Below are 21,430 nucleotides of genomic sequence, written 5' to 3'. Positions count from 1 at the left end.
TGCAAAATGTTCTCATATATTGTAAGGGCAAAAACAAGTTGGATTGTAGAACAGAAATATTTTTGTATTCTTCTTTATAGCTTAGAAGTATTTGTAGCATTGTTATGGCTCTGCCTACGCAGGTTTCACCCATCCACCATGTTACACCGAGCGCTTTCAAGGCAAGTCAATGACATCTTCTGCAATTAACTTTATAAAAGGTCCTGTTGTTTTATGTAATGTGTTGATATAGCGATGCCCGGTTTGTAAAACTACATTATCCGATTGTAGAGTCAAGAGGGAAAGTGATCATGCAGTCACCACAAGCAAATGTGCTCGATTGGTGCCTGTAAGAGCAATGTCGGAGGAACGTAGTATTCTGACTAAGACAGCCAGGCAATCTTTCTCACGAGTCAGGGTCTAGATGATGCATGTCCTCAGAGCACATTCAGCAACCCACTAAGCTGTCCTGTGTGCGAGCTCTGAACGTGGCTAAGTGCCAATGGGCAGAGGTACAGCAGCACTGCCTATCTCTAAATCCAAGGTCCAGCTCCCGCTCTTAGAACATCCTGCTCCAAAGTGGGAACTGAGAACCCGCCTGTGGCGCCGCAATGCGAGGGACCGTTCCCTCTTCAGGAATGAATATCTCTCACAGTTCCAAAACTACAGCAAACGCTGTGCTTCAAAACCAGGAGGGAAGAAAAGCAGACTACTAAAGAAGATTCATCATGGTCACCTGTGCACCAGACACCTTTTCTAAGAGACCACACCACAGAACAGAGCAACAGCTGTGGGAACAGATTTTCCACTGGGAGATGCGGACCTTTCAGTCAGCAGCTTCAATACTCCACTCAAAAGCTCATGATCACGTCAAGCGGAAGGCAGGTTCACTATGACTGCTGTGGCATCTCTCCATGATGCTCAACAATGAGACAATCCTCAGCTCGCTTCATCCGCGCCAGTGTATTGTACTGGACATGCTCCGGAAGTAAAGTAACTTGGCGTGGATAACAGGAACTTACCTCAGTGTTATGGCAAGCTATAGTAAGGGGTCAGGATTGGAATCTGTGCCTTGGTGGAAGGGAACAGTAGTACACCCATGGCAACAGTATCTACCAGGCAGTCACTGCAGGAAATATGCCCTTCATTTGGCACTTACTCCGATGACAGTCTTCACTTTACTTTTTATAGTAACTGAAGTTGCCATAATTCCAAAGGCATTCTGATTACACTAGCGTAATGAAAAATGATCCCTTACCTACCCTTGCACAATTCCAGCATTTCACGTTCCACAAAATTACCCCACGCAACTTCAAGCCCGTTCTGGTAAAACGTTAATCATGGAGCAAGCACAGAATCCACAAGAAGGAACACGAGAGTGGCTGATGTTCGTGGTACTTGTGTTTTTTGTGCTTTGTTTTAATGCACAATGCGTCGTTTCCAAACTGGACTCGAGGACACATTTTACACACAAAAAAGTACCAATTATAGCAAACTCTTATTACGTGCATCTTTTACCAAACTTATGCATTTTTATACAAAAGGATATTACGCAATATTCTGCACAACCCTAACTCAGAAGATACAGAAGAGATGTCAGGGAAAGACCGCTAAAACCATGAAGGGTAAAATTTGCATCCGATCAGAGTCCTACACAGAGTACTGGACAGACATGTAGATGTTGGACAAACACGAATGTCCTCATCTCAAAAGAGGAATTTGTTTGCTCTAAGCTTCCAAAAGCATTGGGAAGCTGTTGGCCATCGAGGCAAAAGTGCCAAATAAAAGAGGACATCTTGGCCACAAAGCAGCCTCAAACGTCTTGAAGGGGGGAGGGCATTTGAGAAAAAGTAAAAGGTGGCTACGAGTGTGGAAAGAAGCACACCAGAAGGGTTGATGCAGATTACGTTTCATAAAGTCCATTTATGAGGTGGATAGGTGATTGCCGCTTCAGCTTGTATGGGTTTGGATTGGTGTGGAAGGTGAAAAGGGTGGCTGGGGAGCACGACTCATGGGGTGAAGGCCATAGCATTCCCTCCGACTAGTCACCTGAAAGCCACCATCAGGAGCCAGCTACTCCCACTGGGAGCTCAGAGCCGTGCAAGGAGACACAGAGAAGTACTGGCAGAAGTAGAGTGGAGGAATGTCTAGTAGAAGATGGCCAATTGTTTACTTTCAATAGACATTGTGCTCTTTCTGCAGGCAATGTTATCCTCAATGAGGAGGCCTGGCGGAAGTATGACTGATAAGGCCAGGCATGGATTCCATGGTCACTGTGCCACAGAATTCCAAATAGAACTCAGTGATGATCCGGAGTAGGCCCAAACCGATCTGAGGATGCTTGAGTTACTGTTCAGAGCATAGCTGGCCTGATCGATGAGGCTGGACTTGCCCAACTCGAGCAGAGCAGAGGCCGATTTGCATATGGCTCGTCTCTGAAGTGGAATAGCGAGCAAAAAATGACTGACTGGAATACAGCCTGGGTGACTGGAGCGGCGGAGACTTTTTAAGCAGTCAGTCCACTACCTTTGTGATACAGAAAAGTGGTGAAATTGAGAAACGTAGAAAGTGCGGCACTGTTTGACAACGAACCAACAAACAGCATAAAGTCGACCCCAAAGGTGGGAGCAAATTCACTGCGTATACTGCTTGCAATATTGAACGAGCACAGAGAAAATACAAACCTTCACCCACCTAACACAAGGTGTGATGTACTGATATATTGCAGAACTAGTCCCAGGCAGGTGGGCTCCTCCTGGGAGCGGGTCAAAAACTCTCTCAAAGGTCAATAATGACGAGAACAAAAATACGGGCCTGGAAGATTGACAATTTGAGGTCGTGGTATTGTGGCCATACAACAGAGGTCTGGGGATAGTGAGGGGCCTACCGGGCAACCCTGGCGAAAAGAGAAAAAAATACTTGTGCAGCTGCCCCTGCTACAGAAGGGGGAGGCAAAGGGCACTACAGACACTCACTCCCGCGACAGGAGACTGCTCTTTAGGAGTCTAATCGGGCGGGAAGAGGCACCACACAGCTTCCTCCGTCAAAGAGGGGCCCACTAGAGCCCGATGCCGAAGGCAGAGTAGGAAGGAGTGGAAGAGGGTGATCCCGCACAATGTGGAAAATATGAACACGTGGCTGCTTTTGCCACATAAGAGCACGCTGGTGCTGCCAGGGATGAGATTGCGAAGTATGGAAACGAGCCTACAATTCCTACATTGCTCCCGTCACCGCAGTCCAGGCTCAAGGAAGCATGTGTACAGGAAAGGGGGAGGGGAAAAGGTACCATGGTCCGCACTGACCCAACTTGAACCCGCAGCCACACAAAACGACAGCGAGGAAGGCCAACTCTAGACGAACATTGCTACAGTGATCAAAGGCCCCTCGCACAACAACCTGACACTGAAACACACCAAGAAGTTTGTTAATCAAGACAGTTAACTATAGAGTTCACTCAAGGGCAAAAAGGTTCAGGATGGCAAACATCACGAGAAGCACTGCTGTCAAATCCAATAGAACCAATCACCAAAATGCACGTCGGGCAGCTGGGGTCACCTCTGGTCGTGGCACGAAGCCTAAGAGCCAAGCTCACACTTTGGTAACAGATCACGTATTGCCTGACTGGCCTCAGTAGAGTTAACCAGGCTTATAGGCTTATAACACAGACATAGGAAGAACTATCGAGCTGGGGAACAGAAGCGCCTGGTCGCACTGCTTGTGAAGGAGCGGACTTTACCACTACACACTTTCCACAGGTGATAAAAAGTCACGGCGCAGGATGCAACCTCAGAAAAGGGAGATCACAGAGTGACAATCACTCACCAGAGGGCCGCTCTTAGACCTACCTCTCTATATTTGACTTCAGGAAGAGTAAAGATTGGAAAAAGAACTGTAAAAAGAACAATCATTGGCCATGCGCGCGCCTCGCGCTCAAAGTTAAACCAGCACAAGCGCGCGCCTCGCGCGTCAGGAGGGGAGAGAGGAGGGGGCCTGCGTGATTCCCTTGCGTGAGCGAGCGACAAGTCGCGATAATTGATACCATATTGCGCTGCCGCTCACTCCCGCAAGGGAATTGCCAGACGTGCACGCGTTGCCATTGCAAGCAATGCAAAGCGTGCACGTTTCTGCCCCCAAAGCTGTGCCAATGACTAAAGGTCTCTCCTATGCAACGCATGCGCGCTGCATAGGCGAGACCTAAAAAGGGGGACCGCCAGGACCCATCTTGCTACAGGCCCATTTCTTTATTAGACTCCATGGTCAAGGTTGTGGGACACATTATTTTAGAATGCCTACAGCTTTGGGCTGAGGAAAATCAAATTTTTATCAGAACTTCAATATAGAAGGTTTAGGGACTGTGGAGCAGAGCTTAAACCTAGCGATTTTTATGGGAAAGTACACTAGGGCTAAAAAGGGTAACCGTATTTAGCCTTTGTAGATCTCTCTGCAGCTTTTGACTGCGTAAGGCATTCAAAGCTCTGGGAGATCCTGTTATCACTGGGGGTCGATAGAAACATCATTCATTTTATCTGTCTCATTTATAATGGAGCTAAATCACGTGTGCGATTTGGATTAGGAGGAGAGCGTACTGCCTCCTTCCCGATTGGAAGGGGGGTCAGGCAGGGCTGTGTCCTAGCCCCCGTTCTTTTCAACCTTTATATAAATGGGCTAGGACAGGCACTCCTTAAAGATGTCGATAACTTCCCGCAAATAGGTAATCGCCCCATTCCAGCATTGTTATAAGCGGATGATGCCGTGATTATGTCTCGTACCCAGATCGGCTTGCAAAAGACCCTAAATAATTTCTTTAACTTTATGAAGGATTTGGATCTTAGAATCAATATTTCAAAAACATTCATAATGAGATGTGGTCATGGGATTCAAAGGTGTAGGGATATTTTTGTGGAGGGAAACCGGATCACTGCCACTAAGAGATTTTCTTATTTAGGTATCTTATTTAGCCATAATGATAACTGGGCCCAGGCAGTTGCAGCTAAAAAGCTGGCACTAATTAGAACTACGTCTGCATTAGCCAGCTTTGCAAAATAACTGGGACGTAAACCACCACTAGAACTTTTAAAAATATATAAAGCATAATGTGTAACAACTGTTACTTATGGGGCAGGGATTTGGGGTTTTGTGAACACTAATTCAATTAGTTGAAAATAATTTTTTTAAATACATTTTATCAGTTTCTTCTAGTACCTCCACTTATGTTTCTCATGCTTAACTTAATCTCTCACACATATCCGACCTCATCAAAGTAGAGCCTATCCTCCTGTGGCACAGGCTTTGGTCGCGTGATGAGACCATCCTCAATAGAGAGTTATTACAGGATAGTCTTAGACTGGATGGTGCACAAAGGATACCTTGGGTTAAGTTTATTCAAGTTTTTACAAAAGATATGGGCAAACCGGGATACTTCACCAATCCCAGCACTATCACTATGGTTCCGAGGAAAAACCTTAGAAAAGAGGCCCTCTTATACCTGGAGTCCCAAAGACTATCAAGGGAAATAGTTAAGCCCAGAAAGATGCAGCACCAGATGGTTCTAACAACTTTTAGCTTGCAGCCATATTTAGTCTTTGTACCGGGTATTTATGAAAGGTTTTTATTAATATGATTCAGACTGGGGACAATACATAGGCTTGTCTCTTTTCCTACCTTGAATGATTGGGCAAGTGAATTACAACCCTGTCCCTGTGACAACTCGTCGCCCCAATCATCTATACACATTGTTTTATTTTATAAATTATATCGGGAGGCAAGAAAGGTCTGGATCTTACCTATTTTACGGAAATGGGAGCTGAGACAATGCCGTCCTGCTTTTATGAAGCTCCAGCTTCTGGACAATGAACATGTCGCTTGAAGGTTATCCATGTTTTTTAGAATAATCCTCAACCAGAGAAAGAATATTGTTATTTAGAATTATGAATATCGCTTTTTCCACATGCACTATTAACTAATTTTTATTAATTTCTTTTAAGAATGTGAGATGTATTTTAAATTGCTTAATTCATGTCTTTTATCTGTGCTTTTTATGATTGCTGTTCCACAATCAAAATAAAGCTTTGTTCTGATTCTGATTTTCATACACTACCCACGACAAATGTATGCACCTTTGGGCCAAACACAGACTGTGCATCTTTTTTGGTGATTTGTGGCATAGGAGGTGGAGCCTTAGTATGGGATCTATTGCTTGGGGTGAGGACTTCTATGTGATACTTGACCCCACCGCAGATAGATCTAGTGACAGCAGGAGACCGCATTTTCAAGCCACAAGGCATGTGAGAAATCCTCAAGCGAATGAGGGAACTTGTGCGTGGGGCATCCACAACTAGTGGTCCAGACTGGACTGCTCGCTGCTGTCAGATAACCTAAGTGCATGGACGATCCAAGTCAACTACCTCCCCAGAACCCTCTCAGATCCATGGACGTCATTAAGGGTTCACAGTTGCGACCCTTGGCTTTCCCCTTATGACCCCTGGCACTGCCTTTGCGACCCCGGGACTCAGAGATCGTAAAATTAGTGTGTGTCAGGAACACAGTGGCAGATTATCCTTATGGATGTTGGTTCAGGATTTTTTCTTTATTTCCTCTCAATTTTGTATTACACTAATAGTAAACAATGTTTCATAATTCATTATTAGTTAAATAAACATGGAGTACAACTAGCTGGAATATGAGCTTCCCTGGCTGCTGGGGTAAATACAAAGAAATGCTTTTAAATATATGTTGTATGCGTGCTTGCTGGTGAGTGTGTGTTTACATGAGAGAGAGTGTATGTAAATGTGTGTGTTTTTGTAAGCATGTGTGTGTGAGTGAAAATGAACATCAAAGGTCAAATGATGTCACTTCCGCTCCCCCTGGCCTTTTGGTGAATTGACGTTCATGCTCAGATCATGCCCCAGTGTTGGAGATGAACATGCCAGGACAGATGCATAGAGCCTTCACTTGGAGGCTCATACCCACTCGGATGCTTCAAGACTCCTTATTCATGGAGGAGATTCACACAGGGTCAGAGCAAGGCTTTGCCCCGACCATCCATCAGTTGATAGCCCGGAGACAATAAGGGAGATGTATAAAGAGGCCATTATGGGAGCTTGTATCACTAAAAAAGCTGGAGTCTTAATGACATCTGTAACCAGCTGGACAGATTGTGTAAAAACGAAAGGAGCTGTAGATATTTACCAGTGTCGCTGGTGGGGCCCTGGTGAAGGTCCTGGCTAAACTTCTGGAGGAGGAGGAAACTACCCAAAGTGAAGGGAAGCAAGATCTAGGGTATTAAGCGAGGGAGATAGTCCGAGTCAGACATTGGTGGTGCTGCTTTGACAATACAGGGCCAGCTCTGTCGTCACTGAGATTGAGACAGAGTGTGTTATGTTATGTTAAACAGGGATTTATAGAGCGCACAGCTACTCGACAGAGTGTCCCGGCGCTATGACAGTAAAGACAAAGTCAGAGACTGTGCAACCAGACAATTGAACTGAGAGGTAGCAGATTAGATTAGCTGTTGAAACATCCAGGTTTTTAACTGCTTCCTAAACTCCAGAAGGGAGGTAGTCTGTCTCAGGGGAGAGGCAGAGTATTCCAAGCGCGAGCTACTTGCACCTGGAAAGACTATCCTCCACAGCGTGTTCTACAGAACCTTGGCGCCGAGATCAAATGTTGATGGGCTGATCTAAGCGATCTAAGCGGGATGTAATAGAGAATTCTTTTACGCAAGTAATGAGCCCCTATCCCGAGCAAAGCGTGCAAGTGTGGACATTGGACCAGAGTAGCAAAGGCATAATAGCCAAATTCAATAACCACTACACAGACATATACACTTCCAGGGCTAGCCCGGACTCGACTGAAGTAGATCCCTACTTTGATGTCATAGCACGGTGGCATGGTTAGAGATGAGTCTCAGGCAATATTTAGGCAGACCCCTTACAGAGGAAGAAACAGTCGCAGTTATCCTGTTTACCAAAAGGTAAGGCCTCATCCAGACAGGCTGCCGGCCCAGTTTTATAAGAAAAACACAAAAAAAGGTGTGCCTAGATTGCTAGCTGTATATGAAGAGGCCCATCAAAAAAGGAGTCTGCCCACATCCCTCCATGAAGTCACGATGATAACGCTTCCTAAGCCAGTTAAACCCCTGGGCAAGTTGGACTCACAAAGGGGCATATTATCAAGCATGGTGTTAAAATTATCGCCGCTTTAGCGGCAGAAAACTGCAGCTAAAGTGGCGATAATGGGCTTGATAATATGCCCGTGAGAATTCCAATACAAGCCCATGTTGACACCAGAACATGGGCTTCTATTGGAATTCTCCAAGGCATATTATCAAGCCCATTATTGCCGCTTTAGCGGCATTTTTCTGCCGCTAAAGCGGCGATAATTTTAACGCCGTTTCTTGATAATATGCCCCAAAGGCCTTTGTCCTTAATTAATTCAGATACACGAAATGCTGGCAAACCTATTGCAGTCCATGATTCCCAGTCTGGTCAGGCCGGATCAGTCTGGGTTTATTCCAGGCAGAACAACAGCGCATAATCGGATGTATGATGATACAACGCGTACCATCACAACGCGGTATGTTACATCGCGGTTTTGACAACGCAAGTCGTTACATCGACTTGCGTTGGAGGGCACTGGATTTAGGAATAGTGTGAATTACTATTCCAACTCCAGTCTACGTACAGTAGGGAAGGTGTTGGAATAGTAATTCACACTATTCCTTAGTCTAGAGCGCCCTCCAGTGCAAGTCGGTGTAACGACTTTCGTTGTAAAAACCACGATGTAACCATACCGCGTTGTAATGGTTGCGTGGTAAAGGATGTTTCCCGCGCATAATCTCCAAACGCTGTTTGCACTGCTTCATAAAATTAGTCCAGAATGTGAAGTAGCGGGCACAGGGCACGGCTGTGTCGGACATGATAGGCGTGCAGCCAGGGCTTACCCCACTCCTAGCTCTGTTGGGCAATGTCAAGGATGTCCCTTTCCCCCACAAGAAACTGACCTCACTGCTTCTGGTGCTCGTCAAGCGAAGGGTGGCTATGAGATGGGGACTGGGACCAGCGCAAAAGAAGTTGATTTGGTGTAAGGACACAGCATACTGCAATGAACAATTGGCTACATACTGACACCTGATGCCCCCAAACTTGACACCCAGGTTTATATAGGCCCCAGTGTCCCAGTATCTTTTACAGCAGGCTCAACTGGCAGATCGGGAACGTCAGGCACCAGGGCAGAAGATGGCATGGATTGATGACCTGTTTACGAATAATCTGGGTGGCCTGTTGGCTTGGAGGCACGCACAAAGGGCAAGAAACTAAAGGGCATTATTTTCACCACAATGGCGACGCGTGGTGTTAAGCAAACATTGCTAATGCAACACTCCGCCATTCTGCAAATGCAGGCATGTGCCGTATTCAAAAGAATATAGCACACCCTTGCATTTCCACTAGCGCTGGTGATAAAGATAGCTGCCTAGCATCAGCGTTGGGGGAATTGAAGTTTTTGTGCAGGAAGGTGTCCCTTCCTGCACATAACCAATTCAGAATGCCAATTTATAACACCTATGGGTGCTGCATTGTGCAGCAGACATAGAAGTTGCAAATCATCATTTTTTTAAATGACTGTTTATGTGCAGGACGAGACACCTTCCTGCGCACAAACAATCATTCATGGCGATTTGCTGTTTAAGTAAGGAGTGAAAGCAGAGATGTAAGAGGGATAGAGTTGTCTTTTGAGATAATTTCTATATTCCAGGTGGTTGGGTAAGAGGTTAAGCTGAATGTTGTACATGGTTGATAGAATGTGGGTTTCATTCTGCCTTACATACATCTTAGTACATTGGGCCAATGTACTAAGATGAATGACTGAGCAGTGTTTTTTTGCATACTAATTTATCTGTTACCCCAACTTAATTTTGCACTTTGGCTAATGTCAGTGACTTTTCAAAATGCCCATTCACAGGACGTTATAAGAACTCTTGATTTTTTTTTAATGTGTGTTTGCAAATTAAATAAAATGTGTCATCATTTGTTTGAATGTTTTTTTTCTATATTTCTGTGTATTGTTTTGCGGTTCAAATCATCGACATGCTTAGGCTGGGGCTATCGGCAAGAAGTCATGACTCAGTGGGGAGGGGTCCCCAAATTCCAATAATGATTCGGGGGTCCCTGGGTTCCAGTAATGATTAATTGGGGGTCCCCAGTAGTCAAAGGTTTGAGAACCACTGGTTCACGTGGGGGCCGTGGCACTTTAATTAGTGACTCTTACTCCTAACCTGTAGAGAAGATATATCGCAGTACTGAGGAGCTACATGGCTCAGTCATGCAGTTAACAAAATAACAGCAGAACAAGAATGTTATGTCCCATTGCTGACATGCTGAAAGCAGTATATATTAACTTAACTAAGTAATAACAGAAAATTGCTATGTCTCATTGCCTAGAGCATGTGTGTTGTAGATATGTTGTTAAAACATAATAATATATCTTATTATTGTTATGCCCCATTTTTAAGAGGCTGCATTGAGGTGACCTGCTCAAAAAAGTAATAATATAATATAACAATGTTTTATCCCAGTGTGGATAGGTTGCATGCGGTAGTTATGTGCTTTAAGAAATAATAAAATAACATACGATTGTTATGTCGCATTGCTGGCGATCTGCTGGCAGTAGATATGCACTAACCAATGTAACAATATAACATAAGATTGCTCTGTATTTTTGCTGAGAGGCTGCATGCAGTGAATGTGTGCTCAGCAAAGTAATAATATAACTTAAGATTGTTGTGTCCCTTTGATGAGAGGCCGCATGCAGTAGTCATGCACTAAAGAAAATATTACCATTACATACAGTTTGTCCTCTATTCCCTTTTTACTCCAGATGATTCCATGCAGAAATTGTTTGACAATGGCTGTGGTACAGTCTACAAGAATGTCCCTGCCTGGTTGTCTTCCAGGCACACCGTACTGCAGATGACAGGAGCTCTGGCCATTGCAAATTTTGCAAGAAATGGTGAGTTGGCCTATCAAAGGGAACGAAGGAGTGTGTCTCTGTTTTGCTTACTTGTGTTGCAAATCTGAGTTTCTGTATCGTTATTCTTTCTCATTCACACACCGACAAAAACACATCTTACATAAATTCAACAAACAATGCTTCTGCAAGTCCCCCGTCTTGTCTCTATAAAACCTGGCCTAAGGAATTTGCACTGGCTCCCAATCAAGGAATGAATTGCCTTTAAAAGCTTATGTATTGCCCATCGCGCCTTCTGGAAGACCGGCGCCACTATTAACCATTCACTGATCTCCCCTTATCTTCCAACCAGACATCTCAGGTCAACATCTCTGTTCTTGACTAGAGTCCCAAAAATTAAGAGATCCAGAGCGGGCAGACGACTATTTTCCTATAACTCCTCCAAACTTTGGAACTCCCTCCCTCTCCATCTGCGCTCAGAATCCAACCATCTCTCCTTCCGAAAAGGGTTAAAAACGCTGCTGTTTACCACCACTGACTAGGTCCCTCACCCATTCATGCATACTCAGTTTCGCTAGCGCTGGGACGCCTTAGGGTAGCCATTGCGCTTTATAAAAATTCTTTTCATTTCATTCATTCATTTCAAAGGGGCGTATTTACAATCAAGTGGTGTAGCGCGGGTTAACTCCAAAAGTGCTAATGCCGCTCTCCGTTACTTTAGAAAAAGTAGGGAAGCGCCGTATTTACAATATTATGGCTCACCCTTTTGCAACCCCCCACCCTGCCCCTCCTCCGCCTCACGTCACCGCCCCGATAACACGCCCTATATGGGCCGTGGCTGCTCACCCCTGCGTTTCTCCCTGCACTGGCGCTAAAATCAGCTGGCTAGCGCCAACTCAGGCACCCTTGCCAGCACACACAGACACACCTCACATAAATGTAGTACGCGTGCTTTCCTTGGCATGATTTAGAATTTGGTGGGTGTGGAACATCCAGCAAAAACAGAGGATGTCCCTTTCTCACATTGTAGAGTGCAGGGACGTCAGTGCACTCTAAATAGCGAGGACACAAAAGCTGTTCTTTTTGGTGGCTGTCCCACATCTGACACATTCTAAATCCATCCTCAGTCTAACTGAGCTGGAGATAGCTGCACCTGTTAATATGGCATTTGGGTGTCATAGTGGGTTCATCAAAAATCCTATATTGGCACAAAGATATTATTGGTTTTTATTTTTACATTCTGTGATTCCATCTTATCACAAGATGGGCCTGAACTGATTTCAAGTCATTGGCAAACGCTTTGATGGCACTGTTCCCTCGATGTTTTTTTCAACCTTAAAAGATCACATAGCTCACATCTGGGTGTGGCTTTAGCTATCATCTTACATCAAAGGGATATTTTTTTTTTTAACTTTCATACAGAATTTTGAAATTTACTTTTAATACTATGTAAGCATTATACCTATTTTTCAAGTAAATGTGCTGCTGTGTAACTGATTTTTCTCTATGCATATGATAAAACTGTACTACTATCGGGACTTTGTGAGAGAGATTGGAGTTTGGTTTTAGCAATAAAAGCCACACCCTCGAAATTTCCACTGATAGCGTTTGACTGATCAAACCAGGCCAAATTGATCAGAGGTAAACCTACAAGAACAGTCTGATACATGTTGAAATCTGAGAGGTAAGCACCGATTCTGAATTGAATTCGCCATTTCCCATGCAAACTTGGAATAAGAGGTACTTACTACACCTGGGAAATACTGCACCGTAGGGTAGCAATGCTTACAGGATGCGGAAAATTCCTCTTCTATTACTGGGGCACTTGTAATCAAGGCCTCAGTAAATTTTAATTCCTGTTGTTTACAAAAAGCTCCCCTTTTCACTCCACTCTAGAAATGATAAGGTTTGGCTGTGTTTGACACTGTCTTCGGTCAATATGTTGTTCAAAATTGTGATTAATAATTTATGGTCTAGTTACTGAAGCTGCAGGTGGAGTATCATCTTCAGGATTTTGGGGGCCCCGGGCAAGACATATTTTGAGGCCCCTGTATGGAACAAACTTTATTTTGTTTTTTACCTACTTACTGCTAATTTAAGCCTGCATGATTCCAGAAAGTACTAAATTATATGTTGAACTTTATTAGGGTCACAAAAAGCAGTTGAAATATGTATAGCCGGGACCTCACAAATCCTTAAGGGGACAATGGGTCGAGAGACAAATGTAGGCAGGAAGGGAGAGATGTTTTGTTAGAGAAATAGACTAGATGACTGCTGACAATGGAGTTTTGTCTGGATAGTGGCAGATGTCTAATAGAGAGAAGGTTCACTTTCATTATCATTCTTTGCAAGCCGTAGACAGACGAGGACGTCTCTCGCTGTATTTCCCAATCCTTGGTGATCGCTACGGCGGCGCCCAACTCCTTCATTCGACTGGCTGGAGTCACAAAGTTAAAATAATCGCCATAGAATAGACGACCCTTGAAATGAATGGATGGTGTCGGCCGACACCTCCATAAGTATAACACAAGGAAGCCAATCACTACACTTCTTTGCTACCAGGCTGTCAGATCCCCTCCTGTCCTGATGAAGATCTGCTATAGATGCCTACGAATCTGCACTACATCTTAGGGTCAGAACGTCGACGTTCTTAGTCCAACTTGTCCACGCAATTCCACAACTAGAATAAGGAAATATTATATCCTGCTGTGGTTTATGTATCTAATGTGGGACATTTGTGTAAAATTCCGTCCTTTTGTGTAAATATGTGATATATATGTTACTTCTTGTACAGCACCTTGTCACTTAACACAATAAGTCACTAATTGCTTCACAGTCCACGTGCCTTACTGTTTTTGGACAGCCATATAGTTTGATTGATTAATCTAAAGAGTAAAAAGGAATTCATCCTCTGAACCTTTGCTTTTTCTTCTTATTTCTTGTTAATGGTGTGTGCTTGTGTGTTCCCTTCATTCAATGATTAATGTAATATCTGTGAAATGTATTAAGTGTAGTAGAAACACAGGTTACGTGACTCCCGACAGAACCATTGTTTTTGTTTTACAATCATACCCAGGTTCTGAGGGCTACTGGGTTACCCCATTATCTTTAATGACAAAGTTTGGGGGCAGCAGCTTCCCACGCTCTTACCTGTCGCCATAGGGCGGCAATCACAAGCATCCCCCCACCCGCTCCTCAATGCGACTGTAGCAGAGCGGCATGTGGAGAAACCTCCAGCACCCGCTCTTCAATGCAGCAACGCAGGGCAGCCGCCGCAGGGACCGCCACGGGTGGCCAAAGGGCTAGCTATGCCACTGGGGCGATGCAATGCATTTTATCTTTCAAGGCCTATGAATACTCAGAAAAAAACCTTAGTAAATAACAATCTATATCACAAACTGCTACGAACCCTTATAATTTGTACACAAAGTGAGTAAATGCTTCAATTTTTTATAGAAGCACTTAAATTAAGTTTTAGTCCTGAAAAATATTTTCTTTATATTCACATGTTCATTTATTTTCTAAAATGGTGGTGCCCATTTACTGAATGAAACCAATCTTTCTGTCTTGATGAAGACCGCAGAAATGTCTACTAATGGTGAAACACTGACAGTTATTGTAATATAATGACCTCTCGCATGTGATCAGCACACTTACACTTGGATAGTTTAGCCAGACAAGTATCCCCAAAGTGTCAACCATTAAGGCATTTTTTTTATTTGTGCTTGTCATTCCTGCAATATTATTGCTAGTAACCTCGTAGCCTACGTTAGTTCCGTGCCGTCCGTTTTTCCCTTGCGATATTACACCACTTTAATGAATTTTGTTACTGTTGTGCTACAATACGATTAACAAAGGAGTTTAATCAGTATCTGTCTTATTTAGAGTTAGAGGTGAAGGGTTCGATGTATGTATCAGGGTAGACCTGAACATGAAAAATACTAAAATGTCCCCCACATGGAGGGACAAAACTCCCTGCGTCTCATAGAGGCTGTGTTTTTGCTTTCTCAAAGACATTCCCTAGATGTATGGGTTTGTCTTTGAAAGAAAAACAATTGTTGATCCATCACGGCTGCCTGTCTATGTTTCTTTGCCAAACGTTCTCCTGACATGATGGTGGACATATTGTCAATATAAATTCCCAGAAGAACATCCAGGGGACTCTAGACTGCAAGGCCTGGTCACCACTGGGCAGCAGAGCCACCCAAGTACAATTGTGGCTGGTCAATAAATAAACAATTGTTGATCTTTCCACCAGCTTATCCTGAGTTTATTTAATTGACTTTGTTAGCTATTTGGAGCACATATGTTGTTTTATCTGATCTCCAAGCTCCTGAATGAGGAAAACACTTTTGAGGGAACTTTGGGGCATATTATCAAACAAACGGCATTAAACATATCGCCGCTTTAGCGGCAGAAAACTGCAGCTAAAGCGGCAATAATGGGCTTGATAATATGCCGCAGAGAATTCCAATAGAAGCCCATGTTCTGGTGTGAACATGGGCTTCTATTGGAATTCTCTGCGGCATATTATCAAGCCCATTATCGCCGCTTTAGCGGCAGTTTTCCTCCGCTAAAGCGGAGATAATTTTAATGCCGTGCTTGATAATATGCCCCCAAGTGTTTTAGGAACGATTCCCCATAGTACAGCTTACATAGCAAAGCTACAGACATCCAAAGACAGCTTTGGCGCTAGGCAAGTTTGAAACAAAACAGTGGCTGTTTGTTTGTGTGGGCTTTGGGGCCCCACCACCCCTATATCCTGACTCCATATGTTTTTATAATAAGTTCAATACTATGAAAAATACAATGCTTGTAAGACTGTGAGGCAGTGTGTCTGGCTGTCACCCTTTGACCCCCGTCTTAGGGAATGTCAGGCAGCAGCCAGGATATGATCTCAGGTTAGTCTGCAACAGCACATGCACCAGTTACTGATGGGCTTCCCAGCTGGTGTCGTCAGAGTCAAGAGACTTGCAAGCCCATTGTGCCGCCTGTGCGTCACTTTTTTGACGCACTGACAGCGCAATGGGCTTGCCCATATTTACAAGGCCACGTAAAGTCACCCTGCTTCACTTTTCATGGCCTTGTAAGTATGGGCCCCTTTCACGCATTAATCTGCATGAAAAGGCCGCTCCCTGGGTGTTGCTGTGGGTGTTCCCATGCAACATCCATGGAACTTGACACATTCCGAGATTTATAACATTTTGTAAAACTGGAATGCTTCAGGATCCTATGCCTCCCCAGGGGAGGCATAGGAATGGTGCAACGTGGAGAAATTCTTTTATTTCTCCTTGTTTTTTACTTTTTCTATGAGTGCTGCCTTTGCAGCACGCATGGAAAGAGGAAAATGCCATTAATTATTGTTTTTGTGTAGGTAGGTGTCCCTTCCTGCACAAAAACAATCATCCCCACAGAGTAGGCACCTTTGCAAAATGACACAAGGGTGCCGGTGATGGTGCATGGCAGCCAATTGTGCGCCAGCGGAGAGGAAAGCACGGGATGCATCGTATTGTTGTTAATACGACGCATCCCAGTGCTTTGAAAATGACGGAGTAGCTAAATGGCTTGCAGTGCTGCACTGCGTCATTTTCTTGTAGATGGGGCCCCTGCTGCTGCGTGCGGTTTTGTTACAAGGGGACGATTTTGCAGCACTGCTGGAAAACCGTCCCCCAGTAACAAAAACAGTCCTCACCGGTCCAAAACCGACTGCCACCCTTCTCGCTACTGCCAGCCCGGCACTGATTGGAGACTTCCAGAAGTGCTGCAGTTGGCAGACAACTCGCCTCTGAAAAATCAAAGAGGGTAGGTAGAAGCTGGCAATGGGGAAATACTTTAGTAGTATGGTAGCGCAGAGTTACACTTTCGTTATTAGAAACGTGAAAAAATACCGATTTTAGACATCTGTGAGAAAACTGCTCTGTATATCTGTTTAGGTCCAGCTGCAGTGAATGGAGCATTTCCACACAATACCTGGTGCCAATTGCTCCTTTAAAATAACATTTTAACGAACTGCTGTCAAAAATGTTTCTAATGAATGAAGCTGTTTGTGTGCTTACTCTATAATAAGGTGTAAAATGCAAGAACAAACACCATGTGGCACAAACAAATTACACAAAAACCAAAATGTGATGTATCATGCTAGATTTATTAACGAAGAAAGAACATGCTCGCCATTAATGTCTGTCTATACATTGTGTCCAGTTCATGTTGAGAGGGACCTTAGCTACTTGTTAAGTATAAAACAGCAGGGTGACAAATGTAGCCAACTACTAAGATGGATTAGTCGCAGGAGCAGCGTGAGCCTGAATTAAATAGTGGTCAGAGTCTAGCTTAAGGAAGTGATGCTGTCTCCTCGGGTGTCCATCATCATGTGGGTCTAGATTGTCTATTGACATTACTAGTGCAAATCCTCTCCTCACTCTGCGATGATCAACCTTGTGCATTGACTAATAAAGAATAAAAAACACACTTTCACATCTCATCAGGTAATACCCGAATACACATTTATAAAGGTGTCCCAAGGTACTATGTTAACTGATAAGGACATCCAAGTCAGTCACCAGGCTCTTGCTGAGACTTAGAACACGTCACTATTCATACAAATCTCCATCGTCAGCAGTCATCTGGTTCCCCATAAGGTGATGCCTGTACAGACAGAGTTCTTCGGCTTGACTGGTGAGTGACATAAGTCAAACAAGGCTTCCTGCAAATAGAAACAGCTCAAGTTTCCCAAAAGGTGATGAGTAGAATGTTCCACTTTTACCATTGCACAGATATTCTTGGTGTTGATGAGAGGAGCACAGGTCAGGAAGTCAGAGGACACAACTTAAGATCTGTACATATACATTTTTCTCATCAATGGCAGTGTCTTGTTTTTCGATTATCTTCCACAATCCGTCTTCTGTGGCTCCTCGAGCACAAATTGTAGCACCTTTGAAGGTGATTATATTCTCTCTCTCTATGTTATACCCCTCTTTTTCCTTTCACTTCCTTTTCACTCTTTCCTCAACAAATCCCAAACCTCCCGTGTCTGACACTTTCTTTGTCATACAGCACACATATTCTGTTACTTCCCAAAGCACATGGATCATGCAGAACATTACACAACAACATCATTTTGTGTGGGTGGAAAGTATGTGACATATCTCTGCAATTCCATTGTGTTAGTAGAACTTTTAAGATGCATAAAAACCACACAGCAGGGTTAAAGTTTCAGAATTCCCCATATTACCTCGCCACTCCCCCTCCTACTTCAGAATTTAGTGGCAGAGGGGAGTGCTGGGAACATAGGTTGAACAATCTTTACTTCCCCATTTCACTTTTCGGCTCTTGAAACAACTGCGTACTGACCATCTCCCCTATAACAACCTATTTAACTGCAAGTACATTGTTTTCTGGGGAAGGATGTGGGGGCATATCATCAAGGACCGGCGATAATTATCGCTAAGCGCACTTAGCGCTAGGATAATTATCGCTGATTAACGTGGAATTTTATTGCTGAGATAGCGTGCTATTAGCAACGCTTATCTCAAAAGCGATAAAATTCCAAGTGCTAACTGTCAAATGTGAGATTTTTGCTGGAAATCCAGCGATGATGTCACAACATTTGGCGATAGCTTGCTGATAGGGCAAGGCATACTTAGCCATGATATCCACCTTACATGGATATCATGGCTAAGTCAGTCTTGAAGCAGGCGTAAGTAAAGTAGCGATAACAGAGCTTATCGCTACTTTGCTTGTCGCTCTGTAGGTTAGCGTGCCCATTGATAATTGGAGAAATGTCGCTTAGCGACATTTCTCCAGTTATGTCAGGGCAGGAACGCCCACTTTGCATCTCATTAGAGATGCAAAGCTGGGTGTTCAGAATACAGGTGCTAATGAAAGTTTTCACGCGATAGCGTGACCTTGCTGATTAGGGGATAAAATTATCGCCGCTTTTCGTCCGAAAACGGACGCTTAAACGGCGATAATTTTTTATCGCCTCGTTGATGATATGCCCCTAAGCTCCCTTAAAGGAGGCATCGCTGGATTCCTGCAGCTTCAAAGCAACAATGACTAGTGACTTAAAACCCCAAATATTTTAGGGTCATCACCAGTACCATTAACCGCATTGTTGTTTCGTATACAGACTCCACGGAGGACAACAGTATTGACTCCTGACATCTAGCTAAGGGATGATGGCGCAGACATCCACATGCTAGAAACTTTGAGATGTGTTGAACTCCAGTGCAGGACTGTCTATTGTCCCACTCTGGCCTTTCCCCAGTAGGCTGCAGGCTGATGGGCTGTTTTTGTTGCAGAATTAGCTGCATTAAACCCAACCGTGCCCCAATGGCTCCCTTCCAGTCACAGCTTCCCGCATCGTGGGACTGGCTTGAACATTGTTGCCAGGGCTGATTTGGTTTCCTTACCAGCCCTGCTGAAGTCCCCCAACATTATGGCTTCTCTATAAATGTCTGCCGCATCTTGAGGAATGTAGGAAAACCCCTGATTACAGGCTCAGACGTTCAGGATTCACGGATCAAGGATCACATGGGACGTGCCGTCTCTCTTACTGAGGTCCTGTAAAACACGAAAATAGAACATGAAGGCAACCAAAACTATTAAACGATGTATCTGGGTTGGTTGAGCTGTTACATTTTTACAATTTGTTTGCCAGATTGAGCTGTAGGACTTCCTTTAGATGGAAAAACAGTCTGAGGCATACTGAGGTCGTGGGAACCAAGTTCTAGCTAATATATGACCAAAGTATGGACTTGCAGGGACGGAGAACCTTCAACACAATGCAATTTGTGACAAACCTTTCTCTTTTAAGGATGCAGCATTTACTAAGTTTTTTAAAATGTATATTTTTTTATAATGGACATACAGTCAGGATAAAATTATACAAAATTTACATAACTGAACTCAGCGGCGGCTTCTCTCAAGGGGATGTGGTTGGGTGGCAGCCCGTGGGAAATACAAAAATAAAAACAAAAATTAAAACATCAAACATCACTTACCTGATCTGACGCTGCCTCCGCCGCTTTGCTTTACTCCCGAACATCAACTGGGGAACACAGTGCAGACTCCTAGATGACAATCCCAACACTGCTCTCATGCATAGACTACTATTACGCAGCATAAGAGAAGCACTGGGATTGATCTGAGCGGCCTAGTTTGTCACTCAGACAGGGCCTAGCAGCCTGTGTGTTCTCCACCCGGCTGAGCAACAATGCCCAATTTAACTTGGGCGGACTAAGATGGCCGGCCAAACCGACATGCGCACTTAGCAGAGCCCACCACTCCTCCTCCCTGAAGCTCAGGATGGCTCAGCCCCAGCTCTATGACTTGGCTGGCTCAGTGAGAAATAAAATGATGATAAAATAATATTATCAATGTATTTTTCACTGTTGCCTCTGCTGGGTAGCTGCAGTGGGGCAGCACTCCTTCGCCATGTCGAAGGAGCCGCCCCTGACTGAACTACATTCCTCACTATAAAAAAGAGTTTACCTAGCCATAACATTTAAAAGATGAATAAAAACTGGCTATTTATACAAATATTGTGGAATGACCCTCTTGAATACAATTCACAGCATTGTTTCACTGTGTCTCATAAGAAATAAACTTAATTAGCAAGAAGAAAATATGATAATTATACTCACTTATCAAATGCTTTCCTATTTATTATGCTGTTCTAGTGTTATTATAGTTATTATTATTGTCATTATTATTATTTGTAGTAATAATGTTATTATTGTTATCATCGTGATATCAGGGCAGCAAAAAACAATAAAAACACATTTTCATATGCTCTTTATGCATCTCTGTCCCTGGGAACTCGCGAACTTTGTGCAACTTTTTGCCATTAACATTTTTTATCAGTTTAAAATTTGAATGGAAAAAAGTTGCACAAAGTTTGAGAGTTCCCAGAGACAGAGATGCATAAAGAGCATATGAAAATTTCCACATTTGATATAGAAATTTGGATTTCACGAATCTTGAGAGCTTGCCAATCGCAGCACTCACAAATCCCCTACATTGCTTACATACAGCAGTTAGGAGGAGCCATTTGAGCCTCTCCTCTTGACACACCTGCAGAACGACCACAGCTGAAGCATTATTTCTCAAACTGGTGCTTGGAGCGGGCTCACGGCGCAGAGGTGCTCTGCAAAAATGTATCCGACACCGTTCTTAGGGAAATGAAACTCTTGACACACCCAGGATTCCACTGTTTCTCCATGACCCAAAACACATCTACTTTATGGCGAGTCCAAACTGCCAATAGACAAAACTCTGATATCTCTCTCTAGTAAGAACATGTGTTACGAGAGTTATCTTGACATCTTTATTGCTACCTGAAAGCTGGAGTACAAGAAACTCTGCAGCAGGTGGTTTTAAATTGTAATTTATTACTAAACACAGCGCCCTCCCTCAGGTCAGTGCCCCTCCTCTAGGTCAGCACCCAGTGCGGCCGCACCAGTGGGACCGCCCTAAAGCCGGCCCT

General features: G+C 43.9%; 1 protein-coding gene across 1 annotated transcript in view; it reads left to right on the top strand.

Moving 5' to 3' along the window:
- LOC146867801 (rap1 GTPase-GDP dissociation stimulator 1-like) overlaps positions 1-21,430 on the top strand; it is a 618,625-nt gene that overhangs the window by 512,406 nt on the left and 84,789 nt on the right. Inside the window, exon 8 of the mRNA XM_085608132.1 lies at positions 10,855-10,986. Coding sequence (XP_085464258.1) covers positions 10,855-10,986 — 132 coding nt within the window. The remainder of the gene's footprint in view (positions 1-10,854; positions 10,987-21,430) is intronic.

The sequence above is a fragment of the Triturus cristatus genome, chromosome 1_2 (genome assembly GCF_964204655.1).
Source record: "Triturus cristatus chromosome 1_2, aTriCri1.1, whole genome shotgun sequence".
In the NCBI taxonomy this organism is placed as follows: Eukaryota; Metazoa; Chordata; class Amphibia; order Caudata; family Salamandridae; genus Triturus; species Triturus cristatus.
Note: the sequence above shows the minus strand (reverse complement) of the source record. Positions and strands in the feature narration are given on the sequence as shown.